The 22057-nt window shown below is 43.9% G+C and overlaps 3 protein-coding genes across 7 annotated transcripts; 1 reads left to right on the top strand and 2 right to left on the bottom strand.

The window, feature by feature from the left end:
• Positions 1–30: 30 nt before the first annotated feature.
• On the top strand, positions 31–1300 carry LOC117207311 (pre-mRNA-splicing factor Syf2). Its single transcript, XM_033447381.1, has 4 exons — positions 31–207; positions 310–450; positions 535–830; positions 903–1300. Exons 1-4 carry the CDS (start codon positions 118–120, stop codon positions 1066–1068), a joined length of 693 nt encoding a protein of 230 aa, XP_033303272.1. The 5' UTR covers positions 31–117; the 3' UTR covers positions 1069–1300.
• On the bottom strand, positions 1093–12833 carry LOC117207252 (TGF-beta-activated kinase 1 and MAP3K7-binding protein 2). 5 transcript variants are annotated; one of them, XR_004487490.1, is made up of 12 exons: positions 12595–12833; positions 11754–11898; positions 7151–7288; positions 5168–5699; positions 4150–4536; positions 3580–3798; positions 2807–2958; positions 2621–2714; positions 2265–2528; positions 1703–1746; positions 1544–1600; positions 1093–1438 (listed from the first exon to the last, which is right to left on the bottom strand). XR_004487490.1 is itself a non-coding variant. In XM_033447271.1 (11 exons), exons 1-11 carry the CDS (start codon positions 12606–12608, stop codon positions 1413–1415), a joined length of 2028 nt encoding a protein of 675 aa, XP_033303162.1. In that variant the 5' UTR covers positions 12609–12833; the 3' UTR covers positions 1093–1412. The 5 variants fall into 5 exon arrangements, 4 of the variants coding, with proteins under 4 accessions (XP_033303162.1, XP_033303180.1, XP_033303173.1 ...); XM_033447271.1 differs by lacking the exon at positions 1703–1746; XM_033447289.1 differs by lacking the exon at positions 1703–1746 and having other exon boundaries at positions 1544–1588.
• Positions 12834–13325: 492 nt separating this feature from the next.
• LOC117207303 (chloride intracellular channel exc-4) lies at positions 13326–21279 on the bottom strand. The gene is made up of 4 exons (XM_033447369.1): positions 21034–21279; positions 15293–15598; positions 14865–15191; positions 13326–14768 (listed from the first exon to the last, which is right to left on the bottom strand). Exons 1-4 carry the CDS (start codon positions 21100–21102, stop codon positions 14688–14690), a joined length of 783 nt encoding a protein of 260 aa, XP_033303260.1. The 5' UTR covers positions 21103–21279; the 3' UTR covers positions 13326–14687.
• Positions 21280–22057: the final 778 nt, after the last annotated feature.

Raw genomic sequence — 22057 nt, 5'->3', positions numbered from 1 at the left:
GGCACGACCCACGTGTCGGTAACGTCGCACCACCAAACTGCGTTCTAACCTTTCGACGAGCGCGATCGACACCGAATTACTCGTTGGCAATTATCGGAGTTGATATCGAGGCTCAGGATGGATAACGAGAATGCGAACAATGAGAAATCATTGGCGGAGAAACATGCCGAGAGAATGAAACGCTTGCGGGAACTGCACGTGAAAAGGGTCGGTAAAAGAACAGAGTAATTCCACCTTAACCTGTAATTTCAATTTGTCTCCTCCTTGTTTTCGAATGTAACCGTTTCTTACGGAATGTTGATTTCGTAGAACGAGGCCAGACAACAAAATCACAAAGAAGTTATAGAGGAAGATAAAAGGAGCAAGCTTCCTTCGAACTGGGAATCGCGTAAAAGGCAAGCCGAATGGATCGTACAGGACGAAGCTGCGAGAAAAGCTGCTCAAGAGAAGGTAATCTATAAAAAAAAACAATTTTTACAGGGTGTACGTTATAGGGTGTGTCGATCAAATTTATACGTATGGTGCGTTTTATAGGGAGAAGACTACGAGAGAACGAAATTACTTCACATCGATGCGACAGAGGCAGAACGTATAGCAAGAAAGAAAAAAAACAGAAAGAATCCAGATCCAGGTTTCTCGGACTACGAACAAGCAGCTATTCGGCAATACAACAGGCTGGTAAAAAATATCAAACCAAACATGGATTCGTATGACGAGGCTAAAGAAAAATTAGGCCCGGCCTTCTACGGCGATAGAAACACTATATTACACGGTCTTCACGAAGATAAGAAAGAAGCTGTTGACAAAATGGTGGAAGACTTGGAGAAACAGTTAGTATTTAGCAGCCTAATGTTTATTGCATCGTCGGTGCATCGTCATTCTCCGCGTGTCTCTGTTTTCAGGATCGCGAAGAGAGAGAGGTATAGTAGAAGAAGAATGCACAATGACGACGCTGATATCGATTACATAAACGAACGCAATGCTAAATTCAACCAGAAATTAGAGAGGTTCTATGGGGAATATACGCGCGAAACGAAGCTAAACTTGGAACGGGGTACAGCTATATAATAAGTGAATATCATGCTAAAGGACTTACTACAAATATCTTGTATTTTAAATAGTATTTCAAAACTCATACAAATAGAAGTCAGACTACCGATAAGTCGTTGATTATTTAGTAATCAGAAGTGAGAATGGTACATTTTGCGGTACGTTGTATTCCAATCTTACACCTGAATCCATTGTTATCAAAAATCGAGTTATACACTGATCTCTCGAATAAACGAAAAATTAAAGTCAATCGAGTTATTTAAATTTTGTGGTTCTCCTTTCCCGATCTGTTGGCTGCTACTTTTTATTTAACTTAAATAATGATTTTATATACAGTTTTCACGTTTCTAACGCAGTTCACATCATACCACCCAACTATGCACTATCCCTGAAAAGAAGCATACATTTTTTATATCACACACAGTCTGATATCTTTAGTCTCGTAGTAGAAATCGCATCCGAGAAAGATAAAAACGAAGGGAAATATACTCACGGCTCGGAGAGAAGTTGTGATGATGTGTAACTCGTATATGAATATCTTGAGTTTCGCCTACAAATCGTACATTATACATTTATGACTGGTATTTATCTACGGATAATCTATTTCTCGCAACACAATTTTACTTAACGTTTAATGATATTAGTTACTTACCAATTTACGGTTACCGACCCGTCGAAACGATTAAACAGATTAAACTATTAATAATTAGGGAAAAATGACACTGTAACATATGCTAAATTAAACATGCCTTTGGTTAAGATCAATTCGAATTTTTAATTCAATTGAGTTTATTTAAAAAAAAAAAAGAAAAAAAAAGAAGGAAGAGGATAGCACACGATGTCCATGCGTTACGTTTGAGTGCGTCGGATAGTCATGTTTTATTGATGTCGCATCAATGCTTGCGGTGGTCGTAAAACAATTTTCTCGCTCACGAGCAAATATTTTACAATAAGAAACGCCACCTCTTGTAAGACATTCGATCACAGGGGGGCGAAGTACAGAGGACCGTACGTATCCGGTATTTCGCAAAATATCATTGTTCGAAAGAAATTCGTCAATTGACAAAAATGTCATAGCAAAAAAGGGACATGCTGTTAAGGTACTGGATTTTATTTTCCCAGAGGTGCTGGAGGCGGCGGCGGAGGTGACGAATCGATGTTCAAGCGTGTTAACGAGGCCGTAAGGTCGTCTATCGATTTTCCAGAAGTCGTACCTGTGTTTCCGTGATCCAACAGCCTCGGCATGTCGCACTGTTCGCATTTATTCATCAATGGATGATTGTCGAAGGTGCACATTCTACAGACCCAAGAAGGTCCGTCTCGTTCCTCTCTATCAACGTTGTTACCGCTCGGTTCCGGTTGCCAGGCGGGTGGCTGACTCGGCAGAGGCGGTGGGTCGGCGCTGACAGATCTCGATGGTAGGGGCTGACCCGTGTAAATACGCTGATAAAACTTTTCGTTCGTTTCGCCCAAAGGTACTGTGAAAACGAACGAAAGAAGAGAATTTCGTGCGAGGAAGAGCGAGGAAGAGCGAGGAGGGGAAATCGTTTACCAGCAATAAAATTATTACCTCTTGGGTCAGACCACTGATCTACCTCATCCGCAAGTCTGTCGCATTCAACTTGTAGCTGATAGATCTCGCTCCTCAATTTTTTTTTCAGTTCCTGCAAATTGGTCGTTAGATAACGTGATTTTATTTACGTTGGGCACGTTATAATGGCACGTTAAACGAGTGAATGGCCGACACAGGGCATACCTGAGGAGGCATCGAAGAATCAAAGGGCCTCGTGAGGGACTGCAATTCTTTCTTCATAGCTTCGAGTCGTCCTTTCTCGGCTCTCAATTCCCTGGCGAGTCTATCTTTTCTTGCTAACTGCTCGGCGACCAATTCCCTTTGATGCTCCGCCACTGCGTTCCAACAATCGAGTAATTAATTGATCGTATCGGATAAGAGATAAACAGATGTAATCGGCAGATGGAATAGAAGTTGTTCGATTTAAGAAGTTTGTTAGTGGATTCTCGAGTAGTTTAACAAATGTACGGTTATACGACCGTTGTTAACCAAGCACGAGATGCATCGGTACAAATTAGGTCGACTCGACTCGATCCCTGTCGACATATTATTTCACCGCGTGCGAACGATCAAATGGTAAAGACGAGATGCGAATCGTAGCGTTCGGGAAACGCGTCAACATGGAGGCGAGGCTGCTCGTGAGAGGGAATAGCGGATCAGGTGGTCCGCGTAGAGTAACCGCAAGCGTGGCTATGTATAGACGGAGCGTGGGGTCAGGAATGCGTAAATATCGTTCTCAGTGTTACATGCGTGGGCGTAGCATGTGCGACGGAGTGGTTTTCGCAGGTAAATATACGTGTACGCGATTCCTATAATACGAGAATTGGGAAAACAAAGCGAGAGCCGCCTTTATGGTATCGGTAGCGAGTACGTATATGGCGAAAAATAAAAATAACCGGGCTGAAAGGTTATTTTCAAGGCTCGGCGAGAAACGTAGCCACGGCGGCGGACTTCACCTTGATTCAACGGCGATCGGTTCTGATCGGAATTGGCCGGTATTCGTTCGCCAATGGGACTGGAGGGCGGCGAGGTCGTGGTCGGTCCTGACGGTGTTGTCGGAAGGCTAATGGAGGGGGCGATGTTTGTCGTGGATGGTACAGAAGGTGTGGTTGGGGCGCTCATTGTCGTCGTGGGCCTCGGTAACTGACTAGGTGGTCCTGCTGGAAGACCTGCAACTTTCACACTTTAGTCAGACGATCCGATCTCTCTGATCGTTCGCCTCGAGCCAAGGTCACAATTGTTGCACAGTCTGAAAACTCAGGCGACAGTTGCACGTACGACAGATGTGAAACAGTTGAAAGCATAGAGAAATACAGAAATACAGAAATGGAGAAATACAGAAATAGAGAAATAGAGAAATGGAGAAATACAGAAATAGAGAAATGGAGAAATACAGAAATAGAGAAATAGAGAAATAGAGAAATAGAGAAATAGAGAAATAGAGAAATACAGAAATAGAGAAATACAGAAATACAGAAATAGAGAAATAGAGAAATAGAGAAATACAGAAATACAGAAATACAGACCTGGTGGTCTCTGAGGACCGGTTTGTACCGGCGGTATCAAGCTGTTGGGTCTGATAGGGCCCATCGGAGGTCTGATTCTCGCAGCCGCCACACCGCCAACGGCTCCCGCGCCGATGCTGATCTGAAGACGGCTTTGAAAGCCCCGGGGATCCAGGGAGGAGCTCGAGTAAGTCAGGCTCGAGCCCTGAGATCTGATGTCGATCGGAGGCTGCGGTTCCGAGGATGGCGGCCTCAGCGTCAGACTAACCGAGGTGTAGCTTCGAGTGTGATCGATCTGCGGGCCCGTGTTCTCCACGTTGAGTAACGGCTCGGCGTAATGAGTCCGTGGGTCGAGCAGCAGATCGCTTCGTTTACAGGCACCAGCGATCGTAGGCACCGTTCGAAAGTCTAAACGGTCGTCGGTGGAAATAAAAAAGAAAAATGGGTGTTCCGTTAAGAGTAAGTAACGAGCGAAGGTGGAATAAATCAGGCGATCGACGGTACGACGTGCAAAATGAAAAGAAGTCGACGGTACCGTAACCAACCACCGTAACCAAGGGTTAAACGTTTTCGTTCGACTAACAGGCAAACAGGCAAATCTCCGTCGCACAGAGCCACGGCGTCGCGTTACGCTCGTTACGATCAAAATTGAATTTTGCTGGCATCGCTGCACCCGCAAACGAACCCGTTTAACTCTTCTCCGAATATAGCAAAGTCGGCGCGAATAATAGGCGCGAAACTGCTGCAATCCAGAGACGATATCGGCGCAGACTACGTACACTTTGCGACAACGTTGCGATCTACCGTCAGCGAATCTACGAGAAGCGATTATTGCTTCCTGTATGCATACTCTCATACGTACAAGTACATGCTTGTTGCTACTTTGTCGTATCGAAGATAAGGAACTGAAAATACATCACGAGTATCCGCCGCTATTCACCGTGAAGCGCCTATCCTTCTACGTGATATTACGTTATTCCGATCGTTCGTTTCGACTTGCCCCGTCGCTCGGCCAACGAAACCTCAGGTAGATGCGTACCGCGATTGCCAGCAGGGCTGCAGGCAACGTTCACGTTCAGCTCGAATCCGGCTGGCTCGTTTCCCGCGTTCTGCACTTTGTTAAGGCAGTTCGCGTCGCTCGGTCCGGTGCAATCGTCGAAGAAACCGCGCGACGCGGTCGTGCAGACGGCAGGCGCTGAAGAAGGGGTGCTGGCTGAGTCGGCAGCTATCGGCGACGAGGCTGATATCGCGGCTGCTCGTGTGCAGCTAACGGGACAGCGCCGTGCCATACCAATGTCCAGCGAGGCTGGTCTGTGTGGTCGCGTATTGTTGTTCGTGCTGTTGCTGGCGCGTTGCAACTGGCTCATCGTGCAGAAACGTTGCTGCTGCGTGGCCAGATGGTTCGCTCGTTGATGATGTTGATGATGTTGCTGCTGTTGCTGTTGCTGCTGTTGCTGCTGCTGCTGCTGGAGGATGGCGCAAAGTGCCGCCGGTGGGAACGCGCCCGGAGACTGACGTGACTCTTGAGTGGCACGAAGGCTTCTCGCGCATGTCTCCCGATCGTGGCTATTCTGCAACGCACAGATGCACCTTGGGTCAGCCGATTTCCGGTCATCGCGAGCGAGCCCGCTGGCAGGGCGTTTCAAAATGTTATCTTTCTTTTTCTCTTTTTCCTTTTGTTTCTATTTCTTTTCTCGGTTTTTTTTTTTTTTTTTTTTTTGCTTCTCGACTGGAAAATTGTCTTGCCTCTGCCGGATCCTAACGTACGATGTTACACGTTGCTGGCAGATTCGTCGATTAGACAGGAGTCGATTAGGAGGAGTTAACCGTTTGCGGTCCGATTGGGTTACCCAGGTACGAAGGACGGATTTGCATCTGCTTTTCAATTCCGTGGTACAGATGGTCGTAAGCGGAGTTTGCTGGCGCGAGAACGATAGACCGCAAAAGGTTAAACAGTGCCAGCCTTTCGCCCGCCTATCCTTCGTACTTTGCCGGATAGCGTGAAATTCTGGGACTTTCTAGTCTATTCGTACTGACAAAACGTTGAAAACCTCTGTATGTCACTGGCACGTAACGTATGTCACTGGCTCCTTAGTCATCGCTTGCACTTATCTAGTGCATTTTCATCTTTCGAGACACGTCGAAATCACGTATCAGGTTCCCCTGGCTTTTCACCTTTCAAGCAGATATTGCGTTATACAGGCTACAAAATACGCGCTGTCGTAAATACTGATACGAGTTAGAAAACAACGATTAGATATTTTCGATCGAGCAAAGGTACGCAAAAATGGCGCCAAACAAAAAAAAGGGGAAAAAAAGGAAAAGAAAGAGAAAGAAGAGCGATAAAACTTGGTTTCGACATTGTCGACAACGTTTGAACTAAGGAGAGCAGAGCACCGCAATTGGAAAGACGATGATTGTTGCGGTGACTGGGAAAAACCCAGAAATCCCAACGCGGATACAAAACGTTATATTATTGTTATAGTGCGGTCAATCTTTGCTGATTAAGGGACATGTTCCGAATGCGCAATCAGAAAGGAAAAAAAAGAAAGGAATAAAAGACAGGAAAAAGAAAAAGTAAAGAAAACCAAATGGCCAACACAAAGGACGTCTATACACACAGGTTCCACGCTCGTGCAATGAGAGAGAGAGAGAGAGAGAGAGAGAGAGAGAGAGAGAGAGAGAGAGAGAGAGGAGAGAAATTCTGTGCCGTTAATTTGCAATGCCAGAGATTATGGTATACTCGTGGTGTACGCGAATGGTTAGTCGTTATTGCGACGATCGTTTTAGCCATGACGGACGAGCGATAAGAACAAATCTCCGTAAAGTGGTTTACGCGGCACACCGTGTGCACACTCAAGGAGCCCATCTCGGAAAACTCGATCCAGCGTGGTGGTTTCACAGCGGTGCCAGCCAACGACGCCGTGTCTTACCAAACTCTCTTCGTTACTGCACTGTAGATCGAATTTTCCGAGAGACCAGCATAGGAGCAGAATATCTGGCGGACAAAGAGCACCTATACCTGGGCGATGCACTGGGAAACGACGTGATCAGGGAGCGCAGGGAACTGCTGCTTCAGCTCATGGAACAGCTGCATGATAGCGATGTTAGAGCAATGGCACTCCCCCATCGTGGGCCCCCATCCTCCTGGCAGGCCTACCTGTGGGTGCCAGGGTCTCTCGTTACACCATCCTTTGATCGAATATGATTGGTCGAAAGAACAAATACGCCCACGGCTGATAAACTATCGTCGTTGCTGTCAGTCGATGGAGACAGAGCGCGAGATGCGAAGATGAGAACAGCGTATTTTCTGCGGAACGACGTTGGTTATCGGTTCTCGGTGTCTGATTGCGAGTACCGAAAGAGCACGAGGTGTTGCAGACGAACGGAACGAGAGCGAGAGAAGCAGGAATTCGGCAAGATGGTCGAAATTTTGTAGTTTAGTGGATAAACGATTTGGATGGCCTCCAAATACGACGTTTCGTGCAGTTTCGTGTCGGTGCGCGAAAGTGTTTCAAATTATTCAACCACGGATGAGCGGACGGGGATGCGATTAATGAAGACAAAGTCGTGAGAAAATGAAAAGGAAAAGACCGTGGAACCTGCCGTGGGGCAAATCGTTTCGCTTGTTACAGACGCACTGAAATATCGCGCGATCGTGCGTTACGGCCTCTTAATTATAACGAAGGTCACACCAAACTTCGACCAGTGAACGCCACTCCTCCCATCTTTGCTAATCTTCCTGCTAACGGGACGACCGTTAAATCATTGCATCGTGTCGTTATTTTTCATCGTTTCGACCACGCTCGCAACGTGCCTCTCGGCCACCACGACCACCTACTTTTTACCGCGGCAAAAGGAAGAAACGTACGAGAGCGTCTCCGCTTTCCGCGACGCGACGCGACACGACGCGACACGACGCGACGCGACGCGACGCGACGCGACACGACACGACACGACACGACACGACACGACACGACACGACACGACACGACACCACGTTCTTTATTTAAACCTGCGACTGTTTGACCCATTTTTCAAGAGAAACGAAAATCGCATGAATTTGTCTATAGCTGCCTACCCGATGTTCCATGGAAATCTTATCATTTTTCTAGACTTTTTTTACTTTCTGCTTCGCTTTCCATCTACGCTATCGTATCGTATAACACGGCGCAATCCGATTTCGATTCTTTCACAACTACGTTCGTCGCCGATTTTTTAATAAATCTAGAGTTGGACGGAGACACCAGGTTCGTGCGATGTTTGCGGTGTGTCTAACGTTCCACTTGCCGCGTCTCCGCAACGTTTCATGGCTCGATAACTTCGATACACCCGTTACGTTAGGGAATTGGCAGCGAATAGAGAAACGGTGGACACCTGTGCCGCGTGGCACGTAGGAGTGCCACATAATTAGCCGGCACTGCGCGTGCCACGCTCCCACGCGTATACGCATGCGCCTATGCTCCTGCAATCCTCCTTGCATCGTATCGTCGTATCGTCGTATCGTCGTATCGTCGTATCGTCGTATCGTCGTATCGTCGTATCGTCGTATCGAGAAACTTGCAACTTTTATCACAGTTCCCAAGCAAAGTAGACAGTTGGAAAAATTCACTTCCTAGCAATTTCGATTCTACCGTCGACTCCCTTCTCGTATAAACCAACAACAGTTACGACACTTGTATGCCCGAGTATGGGAGAAAGACGAGAGAAGAGAAAAAAGAAAACGATATGAAAAGACGATATTTAAACATGGACGACATGCTCTATTCGCATCGAAATTCGACGATCGTTTACGAGTCACGGTTAGAATCGTGAGACTTTAGAAATCGACGTACCGTCCGATTCGCAGCAACTCCTGTTCATTTTTACGTCTAGATGCGTTCGGGTTTAGATCCGGATAGTCGAAAATCCACAAAAATCGAAAAAAAGAGTAGAGAGGAAGGGGGAGCAGAGAGAGAGAGAGAGAGAGAGAGAAAGAGAGAGGCGAGCACAGGGTCGTTCGGTCGATCGGAAGAAACTAAGAGGTTAGAAGCTGTACGCGTGCAATTCGCACTTGGCACCGGGCCATGGGAGAGAATAAAGTGCTAGATAGAATTAATAATTCGGCTCTCTTTCTTCCGTCGCCTCGCACCTGGCAGGCCCCGGTGTGTCAGGTGAGTGAGGCATCAATCAGAGGGAAAACTGTTTATTGGCACGTAGCCCTGCGTTCGGGCCACTGGTCAGAGAGCGTTCGCCCTAACCGGCGTGTCTTCTTTTAAACGCCGCTACTTTCTAACGCTCACGCACGCGTCTTTTGCCGACCGTGTCCCGGATGAGACGACGAACTAAACCGCTTTAAAATCTCACGATCCGACGCGTTCCTCGTCAACGAGATCGAAGCACGCAACGTCATACAAAACGTCCGATGCAACTAAAAGCAAATATATTCGCAATGAAATATTCCATTCGCACGTCGACGTTACAAAATAGCAATAGTCTTTTATCGTTCTTTTACCTAGTGTATTTCCGTTTCGACGGTATAAACTTAGAGTTGTAAACTTAGAGTTGCAAAGTTACTTTCGCGCCACTCTGTATCCGTCTGAATCTGTCACAGGCAGTTTTTACTGGTCCTACTGGCAGTGCCTGCCAAACGGTGTCGGCCGTTCGACACACAAATGACGAAAATGCAAATAAACGTGTGTGTGTGTGGGCAGGTACTCGATGCGGAAACGTAACAGCGAATCGAATTTGTTCCGCCGTGGATTGTGCAAATCTCTGGCGAACTCGCTTCCCTCTGCCAAACGGAATCCTGCGAAACAAGCGACAAAATAAGAGAGACACGCGCGATTCTCTTCGACCACCGATACTTTACTTACTACTTGCTGCTATTAGCGACTACTCGGTTAGACTCGATCCGATGGATATGGATACGACGGTTTCGCGGTCTTGTCGCTTATCGCCAGCGGACCCAATATACTTTCCCCTCGGTCTGACAGCAAAGGAGCAGCATCTTTTAATTGCACCAGACACGCAGCATGTTTCTATCGGTGACACAGACGGGATTTTAAGAGCGGGCCGAGGAGGAGGGGGAGGGGGAGGGGGCGACGGCGAGAACGCCGTTCGTCGGGACAGGCGAAAAAGGAAAAGCGGAATTCCAACATGCCGGGAAGATATTTGTGTCATGAAATACCCAGGAGACACAGCGTGGCCGTTTTCGTCTACTCCTGGCAATACGGGCAAAAGTAAATTCCACGGCAATTTTCACGCATTTCCAGTAATTTTCAACTCTTTATTATTACTCTTTCGACCGTCCGATTCTTTCATCCTAGTTTCGCCATGGTTCGAAAACCTTCCAACAACTTTGCTCGAACGTCACTCTGCCAAACGATTCCTCTTCCTCCTATAACCGTAATATACATGTGAATTAATAAAAAGCTTCTGTCTGCGACCGAATGTCATACACCATGTGATCTAAACGTTTCGAGAAAAGAAAAATTACATTCCAACACGATAATGTTAAACTATTATACGAAATATAGAAAATTATTCCGTTTAAATTCGGTCGACACCTGTTGCTTCGTAAAGCCGCGCACCCATCGGCCGGAAGTAATGCGTCTACGTACGTTACGTTAGTAGTAGTTAGCAAGTACGTTAAGAAAACGCGACGAATCTCTAACGATAGAACAACAGCGATAATTGATATTGTTCGCAAGAAGAAGAGCCGGTACATCTCCTCCGCTGGTATAATTATTTACGTTTCCACTCGCGCCAACAGCAGATGCAAACTACTCGGCACCGGCGATAACTCGCCGTTTTACGCGCAATATTTCAAAACTGCATGAAACCGCGGCCCAATATCATGGCCAAGTGAAACTACAGCAAGGAAAAAAGAAGAAAAACGCGTCGAGCCTAGTGGCAGACAAAAATAAGGAACCAAGAATAATAATTGACGGGGACGCGACGCTAACGTTAAGCAGAGCTACGATAAGTTACGCCTCCAGGCAAAAATATACGCTATCCTGAAAATAATGTTACACATTTTTCGCGTAGAGAAACGTCAGTCAGCGTTCGTCACTGTGCAAACCTTTCGACTAAAGGAGTAAAGACTGGTCGACGACTGCCACATCATTCGTCACGGTAATTCGTCTCACAGATCAATCACCGATTATTATATATTTACTATTCGTCAAGGTAGAAGCGACGACACGGACAGAGACGCGCGATAGTCGTCGGCAGTACGAACGTGACTTTAACAGCGTACACTGTACACGCGTATGTGCTCGATATGACGCCAGCTCTCTTTACGATTTCGATAATTCACACGTCATAACAACACATAACAAAGTTCGTCGTTAATTCTCTAAACAGCTTTTTCACGCTATTATAAATATCGTTGACCTTTAAATTCTGTTTCCGCATGTGCCAAAAAATTTGAATGTAGACCTCTCGGTTGGAACGCCTCGATGATCCGCACAGTTATCGGACAACTAACATCGAGAAATCCTATCGAATTAGAAAAGATCGACGGTAATTAACGAACAGTTACATAACTCGAAGTACATAGTAAATCGTTGGACAAAGTATTGGCCAAAAGTTTATTATCCCTAGGGTACATATTTACGAATAAAAATAAAATACACACATACGGTGTTTACTGTCGTAATGGCCGCTCGAAACAACACTTTCCAACCGATTAGCGTAGTTTTTAAATCGAGAGGCACGTCGGAGCAGCTAAAGTCGTCGACGAAGTTTAGAATTCGTAGCACCGATTGACCCTGGTTCCTCTTGTGTCTATCACACGCTTCAAAAAAATAAAACTATAAAGATCCTTCGCTTTTGAAAATACCAATAGCTTGCCGAAAGGAGCAACGACATTTCCTTCTTTGAATACGAGATAAAGAAAGATCAGTTCTTCACGGGAAACTTTGATTCACAGGACACTGACTGTACGTAAATAGAAGAACCGCGATAATATATAGAAATAGCAGTCTGATGAAAAACAGTTAACGAGATGCATGTTACATCGGTCGATAAGAAGATTGACGTTAGACCACCGATATCAACTGATATATGTCGGGCAAAGTATAAAAATTACTACATTACTGTAACACGATTTGAAAATCAGCGCCTTGAAAATCACGTAGAAATCCGCGATAAAGATAGAAAGCGGTTAACAGAGAAGTATTTCGCTGTTCCATCTATCGTCTACTTATCTGTCGACGGCAGTATCTATCGATAGAAATCTGTCGTTAACGTATTATCGTAGTTTCCAACACGTTCGCACGTAAATATATTTCGTATCGCGTGAAGTAAATGCAATTAGAAATTCAACTGTACTTCCCTCTTCGTTTCCGTTCATTTTACCCTTTCTACAGTGCCAATATCGAAAACTTTTGCATAACCCAAGAATTTGTCACAGTCTATTTGAATTTCAATCGTACCATCTCAACGTACAATCCGGTTTGAAATCGTAAGCTTGAAACTCACCGGACGGCAACCATTGGAAACGTCCAACGAACGAGGAATCAGTTAACAGCTCACTTCCAGCACTCGATAAAGACACTTGGTAAACGTCGCGATTTTATTCATTTGCTGCAAAGTGAAATTTCAATTGCCACCGTATAGACACGAGGATAACAGTAACTTTTCTGTCGTTTTTCAATATTTTAAAGCACGAACAAGCGGCGACCGTCCGCTAAGACCACTGATCAGCTGTGCACTGCGTACTGAAACGACATTAATCGATAGAGAAACCACATATACTTTCAAGTACATTTTATTTAGAAAAATACCTCAATGCATTCGAAATATTTCCGTCTAACTAATTATTTACCCATTCTCGAAGATTCGAACGATAGTTTATGGTTTAGACGATGAAAATAAAAGGAGCTCTATTGACTACATAGTCAAGATGGCCGCTCACGCAGCAAGTGCTTCCCTATTTATGAATGGAAAACACGTCGTAATAGTCAGTCGCAATCACAAGCAAGGGGAATCCGCGTGCTATTTTAAAACTCGTGCCAGAATGGACCAACGGTGTCGTTAAGGCAGAGAGAGAGAGAGAGAGAGAGAGAGAGGGAGAGAGGCGTACTTTTTTTTCGTTTTTATCAGACTCGTTTTAACGACAAATTTTTATCTACTCGACATCTTTATGAAAACTCGATATTTCTCGAATTCTTGCCGATAAGAAATAAGACGAACAAACGCACCTACGAATCTAAAAGTCAATGTAGATATTAATATATTCGTCTCTACAAGTGTAAACCAAAATAGTACAATAGCAGTAATAATAACGATTTACAATACAATGGTCATAATACAATTACGAATACAAAGTACCGAGTTTGTTAAATCGTCGAACGATATCAATGAAAAATATGCACTGTTTTCAAACGACCAGTTTTTTCCATCTTTATAAAGTCAGCATCTGCAAGCAAGTTCGAATTCATTATAACGTAGAGGTTGGAAGAAACGTATGCACTATGATTTCCTAGGATTCCGTTGTATATAGAAAAAATACCTTGGAAGCAAGTGTTCAGAGCTTTGATATTATACGTGGTACGTGAGACTAGAATATCTTTTCTTACATTCAGACAGCTCGATACAATGGAGGATTATAATGGTCAATGCGGATGGCTGTTGAAGAATAACCATCAATAAGTCAATTTATTGATTAGTCGTTAGATGCGTGATAAATACAATACGGATTTTAAAGAAAGAAAGAAAGAAAGAAAGAAAGAAAGAAAGAAAGAAAGAAAAAAAGAAAGAAAGAAAAAAAAGAAAAAAAGAGAAGAAACAATAAAGAAATATATCAACCTAATCGATTGTTAATCGTAATTCAAATGCATACGTCCCTTTTGCATTTTCTACTTGCGTTAAGATCATTCGTCATCGAAAGATGACGATCGAATACCTAGTTTCTCTTTACTCGAAGAAAAAAAAAGAGAAGGAAAGGGGAGGGGTGGCGGGGAGAACAAAAAATACATTAGCTTCGATCTAAAGTATACGTAAAAGATTAAAATGCCTTTTCTAAGAATAATGCTACTCAAACGAAGGTTACGTACGGTTTCGCATACGTAGCGGAGAAACGAGAAAAAGAAAATGGAAAGAAAGGAAAGGAAAATATCGTTCAAGTTTTCTGGATACGCTTACAGGTCGTTCTCGAAAGCCTTAATACATTCATATACGGTATCTTCTTCTGCCTCCTGCGGTAAAAAAGCTACTTGTTCTGCATCGGTTTAGGCCATAAAAGCGTCGACGATAATTTGTCAAATATAGGTAGCAAAAGTGTTATATAAATCGGTGTAGCGGGATCGGCGCGGTGAAACCTAGACGATGGAGATTTTTTTCACAAGAGTACTCAGACCCTATTATATGCTTTTTACAAATAGCGGACTCCGCTTTCCCAAAGAAAATCTTTCCCAAGGAATCTCGTCCATTGGAAGAACCAACAAAACTCTGATCGAAAATGTATACGACTGTGTGCCACTTTGTTCACACTGCTCGTGTCTACACCGCGATGTCGACGACTTTTCTGCATCAAAGTAACGAGATCGTAGACCCGACGGCAGAGGTCCAGCCTAGTCGTCGTTGACCTCGATTGGAATACTAGTGGTGAATGTCGGGGTCTCTAGCTCTTCGTGCTTCTTCATTTTCATGCTCTGCAACGATAACGTAACTTTGACAAGGTGTTACAGAAATAATAATAAATAAAAGAAAGGAAAAGGTGCCTGGTTGCTTCAGCATATATATCAGACCTGTTGTAATTTGTAATGGTTGATGATATCCTGATCGGCTGGGCAACTTTGTAAGAAGGCATCCAGCCTGTACATATGGTGCATATATCGCCAGAGATGCACCAAAGTCTCCGGAATCTCAAAGTCCGCAAAGTATTTGCCGGCCACCCTGATATGTTGGAGTCGTGGCATAAGTTCACAGTCGAAACAGCACATCGTGTCGCCTGTGAGGAAACGAGTACCCTTACGACCTAGATGCTCGTCGATTTTGCGCAAGTGTGCCATCAGGGACGATGATTTCGGATCTTTATCCTTATCCTTCGCGTTCAGTAGTAACAGTTTCAATTTCTAGAACAAAAATAGCGTATTTAAAAACCGCTTAGCGGCTAGTCTCGAGGCGAGAAAGTAGCGGTTTCTCGGCGGAGCGGCTTTACACCAGTTATACATACACTGAACAAGTTTTCAACGAGCGTGGCCACTTCTTTGTCCTGCACGAAGAGATTGTGTCCACCGGGAATGTTCTTCATTATGTGCCGTTCGATTTTCTCGTTTTCCAATATCGCGTCGCCGTTATCGATTAGGATCGGCGGCGGCGTTGCCTGGAAATTGGTACGGAAATCGGGCGGCGGTTTCTGCATGTCGACCGTGGTCACTTTTAGAGAGATGGTTTTCAATTCGGCGAGGAGATACAGGTCCATAAAGTATTCCTGGCAGAAGAGGCACGCACCCTTTCGGCGACCATCGATCGTAGATGCCTGCAAAAATATATTCCCATTGTCAATTTATCGTATACAGCGCGTCAATCCACAGTAGCCGCGTGTAACGAAGAAAAAATTAATCGATGCTCACTTTCACCGTCTCTCTAATCTAAAATAGTCTGTTCGAACTCGAAAGAATCCCTCGAGCCACGCAAACACGAAACGATATCTGTTTTCTCCAGTTGATCGAGCAAACCGAGAGTACGTATATCTAGCATACTCGCTCCGCTCTCATTTTCTCCATGTCACGGTTTATTTATTTCCCTCGATGACGCAGCTTGCTTTATTCCTTACCAAAAGATACGCTCGCAGCTAACTAAAAGCTTCGACTCGCGTATATAGCCATATGAGCAAAAACGCGTTTTATTTCGAGTATACCCGTATTCCACCTACGTATCTATCGTAACTGTCACGAAATTCGCTACCCGAATTCTGCGTGTGTATGTTTGCTTCAATTATTAGAAAAAAAAGAAAAAAAAAAAAGAAAAAGAAAAGAAGGGAAAAAGATTGGCCCGATGGTATCGATGCATTTCGGATAAATTAAAGGTGGGCAGCGTGCCAGCTTTTACCAAGAACACGGTTTCTATTTTCATTTCGTTTCAACGATCATCTCGCTCCAGCCTCTGATCGTACACTTTGGCTGTTTAAGATATTAGTCCACGACTATGGTAGCCTGGTGTTGAACGAGAAAAAGAAACTGATTATTTTCTTTTCCTTTTTTTCTTTTTCTTTTTTCCACGATGACGCAAGTTCGACCCGCGAGTTTCAAGAGCGAAAATGACGCGAGAAATCCCGATTCCCAAGAAACGAACGTGGCCTCTCATCTTCGAAGCTCGGCAACTTTTCGGCCAAGGCTAATAAAACGCGGCGGTTTTGTGCCTGGTCAGTTCCGTGTTTTCGAGAATACAACGAGCAGCGAATCGGCGGACACTGATTGCTTGCCGATTACGTAACAGGCGTGCCAATTATATTACGCAAGAATCGTACTGAAAAATAATAGAAAGGACATTTTCTGGATAGAAAAGGCGAAGAATAAACATAAGCTAGATTTCGATCGACTTTGGAAATGGGGAACGTGGGTATCCGTGTGACGAAATACCAGTGGCGCGGAAAGCGTCGACGCCGAATCAAATGTCACGAAGCATCGAACGTCTTCGATCGGAACGCGCAAGAGTAATCTTTCGCTCGACCGCGTGCCTGCCGTTGCTTCCTTTCTCTCGCTCTCGCCGCTTGAAAATTCAATCGTGATCGATGCACGGTACGTCTATCATCGTATATATCGTATCATTTTGCAACGACAAAGTCTCGGGTAACACGATCCTCGAATTTTTGCCCAGCAAGCTGCCTGAAACGTGGACGAGCCGAACACGAAACGCGCGTGCCGATAGTCTATCGAAGCAAATTCCTGATTTCTTTTAAAATAAGCGCGTTTCTACGCGCATCGCTGCAACTACACGGGATTCCCGTTTCAACTTGACCGACGAACAGAATTATAGAACGCATCGAGCGGTTTTCCATACTCTCTCGCGACTTTTACCTGCGATGCACACGCGATTAGAATGCTTGGCTTCGGCATATTGGCATAGAAGAGGACAAGATGCAAAAAGGAAGGGAACAATGCTCACGGATGCAACACGTCATCGAACAACTTGCTGTATAATGCACGGCATACGGTAAATAGGCGAATATTCGCTATCGCGAACCAACGTCTAACAGCGGTACATGTACGTGCATAATAAATACAGTTGTATGACGCACATACTATGTATGTCGTAGGTTTTTTCCGTATTCTAAGGATACGACGACCGTCATATCGTTCTTCTCTCTCTCTCTCTCTCTCTCTCTCTCTCTCTCTCTCTTTCTTTAGTACAACCTTTTAGCTGATGCACCACTATGAATAAAAATGGACGATCAACTGTAAAACGATTAACGCTTAAGCTGGATTCAGCTGCTTCTCGCATCGGCTTCGATAAAAATTCCTCTTCTTTCGTGGGAAAATTTGCATTGACGTATCTCTGCCGGGTCTCGGTGCAGAGATCGCGGCGAGCCTGCTCGAACACGCCAGTTACACAGAATTTTATATATTACTTTTGACATCGGCAACCCTCGTAACGACCTTAAAAGGAAGATGAAGCCGCGACGTCCGATCGATTCTTTATAATGACGCACAGTACGTACAACGGAATACGTTGCACGCAGACCATTTTACCCCACTTTATTTATCACATTAGAGCATTTTAGCCCACGCATCAAGATACCCTGTATGCAAATAAGAAGGCAAAGATGACTCATCCGCGAGATGGGCACGGGATTAACGGTTAAAGGATTCGCGGCGGATCCGCGAGGACCGATGAGAAGTAACGTTCGATGAGCAAGGCGAAGAGAGAACTATGACGGACGATAAAGAGAAAAGGAGGGAAGGGGAGGTGTTTACGCACGGGGGAAAGCCAGAAGAGCGAGGAAAGCGGAAGGTAAAGGAGTTCATCGTTTAACGGTAGAATCTCGAGGACCTCGCCGAGCTCCCCGTCGTTTCATCCCGTTTGACACACTTTACGAAGACCTCGCACGATCGCCTTCCGAGTGCAAGGTCGGCCAGTTACCATTAAATCTCTTCTTGTAACGAACGCCGTCGTTGAGTAGGCTCTCGCTCCTGTAGGATTCTACTTATAAGGCTGTCCGTCTCTGCTCCCTCGTCGCTAGACTGTGAATTTTTATGCGTTTACGGGTCGAAGTTCGAACATGTCGATTCGCACGGGATACATACACACGGTATTTTAACACACATCGTACAAGACAATTACGCTTATATTATGAAACATTTAGGCGTTTCATCTTAGCTCAGAGACGCGATCCTTATATGTTGTATGTCGTTGCCTCTGACTATCGTCGGCGTAACATTTGATTTTTCAGAAACGAATACTTGAGTTAAACGGATTTCCCGACACGTTTCACACTTTACCGATATACTTACGATAACTCGAGTTTCATTGGAACGCTAACAAAGTTTCAAAACGTTTCGCACAATGCACGCGACATATGTATATTCGCGAAACATTCGTAACGTGCAAAAGCAGATAAAATATTCAAAGTAGTACTCGTACTCGCCATAACATTTAATAGGTAACAGAAATCTATGCCTAATCTAGGTTCCATTTGTTCCGTCGTATTCGTTTGAGCCTTGGTAAATGAAATATCCGCATCGCTATTTCTCTCTCTCTCTCTCCCTCTCTCTCTTGGTCAGTGTGTAATTACAAAAATTCACAGCATTCGAAGCATGAAAATTAGGTCCATGGAAGAGTATTCAGCTTGAAAATCTTTCTTTTAGATACCTGTTAACCAGCTAAGACGAGGTATCGAGATATTTGGATTCTTAAACTCTTATAACATAATATATATAATAGGAATTTTTAACACGAATTTTTTGTAATATTTACGATATAAATTCCATTACTTACTAGATTCTGTTGTGTGCAATTTTTTACTTCAGCGGTTTTAATTCGATTAACAGGTTATAAACCTTGAACGTTCCAAATCTCTGATATCGGCTATCGGATCTCTTTAAACTCTAATCTCGCTCCCTCTCCCCCCCTCTCTCTCTATCTATCTATCTATCTATCTATCTATCTATCTATCTAATCTAATCTAAAATATTTAAAGAACTTTAATCTAAAGCTTTCAGACAATCTAAATTCATGAAAACTTTCGAATCATTCCGCGAAAGAGATCCATTAAACGAGAAAAGAGAACGAGAGTCGTATCTCGGATGAAAATTCGAAAATTGAAATGTAACGAATCTTGTTCGCCGATTGTCTCGTGAGACGTGTGCGACGAAATCGATTCCAATACGTTCGCTTGGTTATTTATTTATTGAGATGCTGACAACGATAAGAAGGAGAGCTGTTTACGAGGAAATTCGCGTCAAACTCACCATCGAACAGATACGATAAGATTAGCGTTACCCATTGCCTGAAATAACCAACTGATAGATTCGATTGGCGAAAGTTTAATCGACAATTCGTAATTGGACAATCGAAGGAAGCCTCTTTCCTTCTATGGGGACGTTTTTCTAGAAAATATGGTGAAAGAGCATTCCGAGAAATGGAATCGAGTTCGTTCTCGATTAAATCGATTGCCGCGCGAGTCTACCTCGATTGTCCATATCGAGAAACAAAATTCATCTTTTAATATGTACACGCATTGTTTGCAGTTACATGTAATATTGCCGATATAACGCGATAGAATAACGCAAGAAACCGGTAAAAAGAATCGTCGAGTCATCGAATAACTTTACCACTGACGTTCGTACGCATTTGCCAAATTAATTTCGATCGTTATCTTTCGATATTATCTACCGATTGTAAACGAAAAGTATGATATCGAGATCGCAAAGTAAAAGATTCTTTATTTTCGCGGTACTCTAATTAGTATAAGAATAGACCGGAACCTTCCAGTTGTTTTCTTATCCTTTGTATAGCGATGGCTACATACATATAAATGCTTCTAATCTCGTTAAATTGATATATAGCCGGTGCAAATGCGTCGTCGTGGTCGCGCGAGTTTGCATTTTCGACTGACGAATTAGGCGGGAAAAAGGGAGAGGCGGGGACGAAGAAAAGTTGGTCCACTGGAAGCGTCCATTAAAAGCGAACAGACTCCAAAAAAAAAAAGAGAAAAAAAGAAAAAAGAAAGAAAAGAAAAAAGGAAAGAGGAAAAAAGAAAGAGAGAAAGAGAGAGGGAGAGAAATAAAGGAAAAATACATTATCGTCAAAATGTATCGTACGTATGAGATAAGAGCCAAGGGTTTCCTTTTTCTAGAGAGGAGTCAATGACGTAGAAAACGCGGCCAACCAGAATCACCGTTCGTACATATGTATTTATGTCTGTATTTCTTCGCATAGCGTTACGTCGCAGGAAATAGTTTCGTATACTTACCATATTCGCAGATGTCCCTTGTGCTTGCAACTAGCAATCGACGAATACGAAAAGCTTTTGAAATAACGCAGCTCACGCTCTGCCACCATATTCCAGTAACGTAGCAAAGTTCAATTTATTGTCATTCGTTCGATTTTCCACACATCTTATCGATCAGCCAATTAATTGACTAAACTGTAGAAAGGGTGAAGAAAACAAAGAGGCAGAAGAAACGGTTCGACGCTACTCGGTAAACGGTCGATGCTCACTCGAAGCAGCTTCTCTATTTTCCATACCATAAACTATAAACGATGCACACGTATCTTGGTCGGAAACGGTCGTTTCGACGGCGACTCCTCGTCACCGGATAGAAGAGGAAGAAACCTCGGGAGGAAGAAGAAGAAAGTACAGGAAGAAAACCAGTCATTCGATCCACGCCCATATCGTGCACGAAACGATCGCCTTTTTTCCCTATCTCTTCCTCCTTCCTCGTCTTCGTTCCACGCGTAGTATAAACTCACCTTGATGATCAACTCGATCTCGGGAACGTCGCCGTTGCTCGTGCCGTTCTCGTGGCTGTCGTCCGCCATCCTTACGATCGTACTTCCTTAGTTTAGACGAAAGGCACTTTTTTATTGTACTCCGCAGTTCACTATCGAACAGGACAGCTCCTTCCCCTACGATCAACTGCGACGGTACGCGATGGAGGCTCGCGAAATACTGACGCAGCGCGTGCTTCGCCACGTTTACGACAATAGCGCCGCGCCATGGAGAACCACGCGATTCGACGTTACCGACCACTGGTTGGCATACCAGAGGAATGCTCGTCCAACTTCTAACGTTTACGGAAGCGGCGACCTTCCGCATTTTTAATTGCAAATATGTATGTACATATAAATACAGCGGCACAGAAAAGTGTCCGAGCACTCATTAACATTACAATGCCTAAATGCTATAATACCGAAACACGGCTATCGTGATTATACATATTGTATTGGTTAAATTCGAAATAGATCTGAAAATGTACTATCCGCAACTTACAACATTTTTATCGAAAGCATATACTTTTCAAAGGTCGTCAAAGTATTTCAACAGTCGTTCGTTATATTACATCATATTCATTCTATTAATAAACGAGACGATATTTAGCGAGAACGTCTTTAACGCTAATCGTATACTTAAAACCACTGTTCGCGCTATATATATTCTATACACCAAGTTTTCACAATAAGCGTATGTTTGCAACAAACGTTTTCTAACGTTTACGCATATACATTTTTCAATTGGTTTCACGATAGTCGTCTTTCACTGCACTAGTGAGATAATAGACATATACGTGACAAATTAGTGTTCAATATATGCGTACCGAATCGAAAAGAAAAATTCGATGTATTGAAAGAAGGGTTGTCGATACTTCGGGTTCAGTTATTTGAAATACAAATGAAAGTATCTATGAAATTGGAATCGAAGAACTCAAGTAACTGTGGGTTGAATAAAACGAATTTCTCAGCTACGTTATTTACGCATTATATTGTTAACGATAGT

This window comes from Bombus bifarius, unplaced genomic scaffold (genome assembly GCF_011952205.1).
Source record: "Bombus bifarius isolate JDL3187 unplaced genomic scaffold, Bbif_JDL3187 scf7180000007966, whole genome shotgun sequence".
In the NCBI taxonomy this organism is placed as follows: Eukaryota; Metazoa; Arthropoda; class Insecta; order Hymenoptera; family Apidae; genus Bombus; species Bombus bifarius.
The sequence above is the reverse complement of the archived record's forward strand: the minus strand, read 5'-3'. Positions and strand labels throughout refer to the sequence as shown.

Coding starts and splice junctions, on each gene's coding strand:
- LOC117207311 (XM_033447381.1), top strand. CDS start 118: ATGGATAACGAGAATGCGAACAATGAGAAATCATTGGCGGAGAAACAT. Junction 208..309: donor GGGAACTGCACGTGAAAAGG/GTCGGTAAAAGA, acceptor TTGATTTCGTAG/AACGAGGCCAGACAACAAAA. Junction 451..534: donor GAAAAGCTGCTCAAGAGAAG/GTAATCTATAAA, acceptor TGCGTTTTATAG/GGAGAAGACTACGAGAGAAC.
- LOC117207252 (XM_033447260.1), bottom strand. Junction 3,799..4,149: donor CGGTCCTCAGAGACCACCAG/GTCTGTATTTCT, acceptor AAAGTGTGAAAG/TTGCAGGTCTTCCAGCAGGA. Junction 2,715..2,806: donor ATTCTTCGATGCCTCCTCAG/GTATGCCCTGTG, acceptor ACCAATTTGCAG/GAACTGAAAAAAAAATTGAG.
- LOC117207303 (XM_033447369.1), bottom strand. CDS start 21,102: ATGGCGGACGACAGCCACGAGAACGGCACGAGCAACGGCGACGTTCCC. Junction 15,599..21,033: donor AGATCGAGTTGATCATCAAG/GTGAGTTTATAC, acceptor ATATTTTTGCAG/GCATCTACGATCGATGGTCG. Junction 14,769..14,864: donor ACCATTACAAATTACAACAG/GTCTGATATATA, acceptor TTATCGTTGCAG/AGCATGAAAATGAAGAAGCA.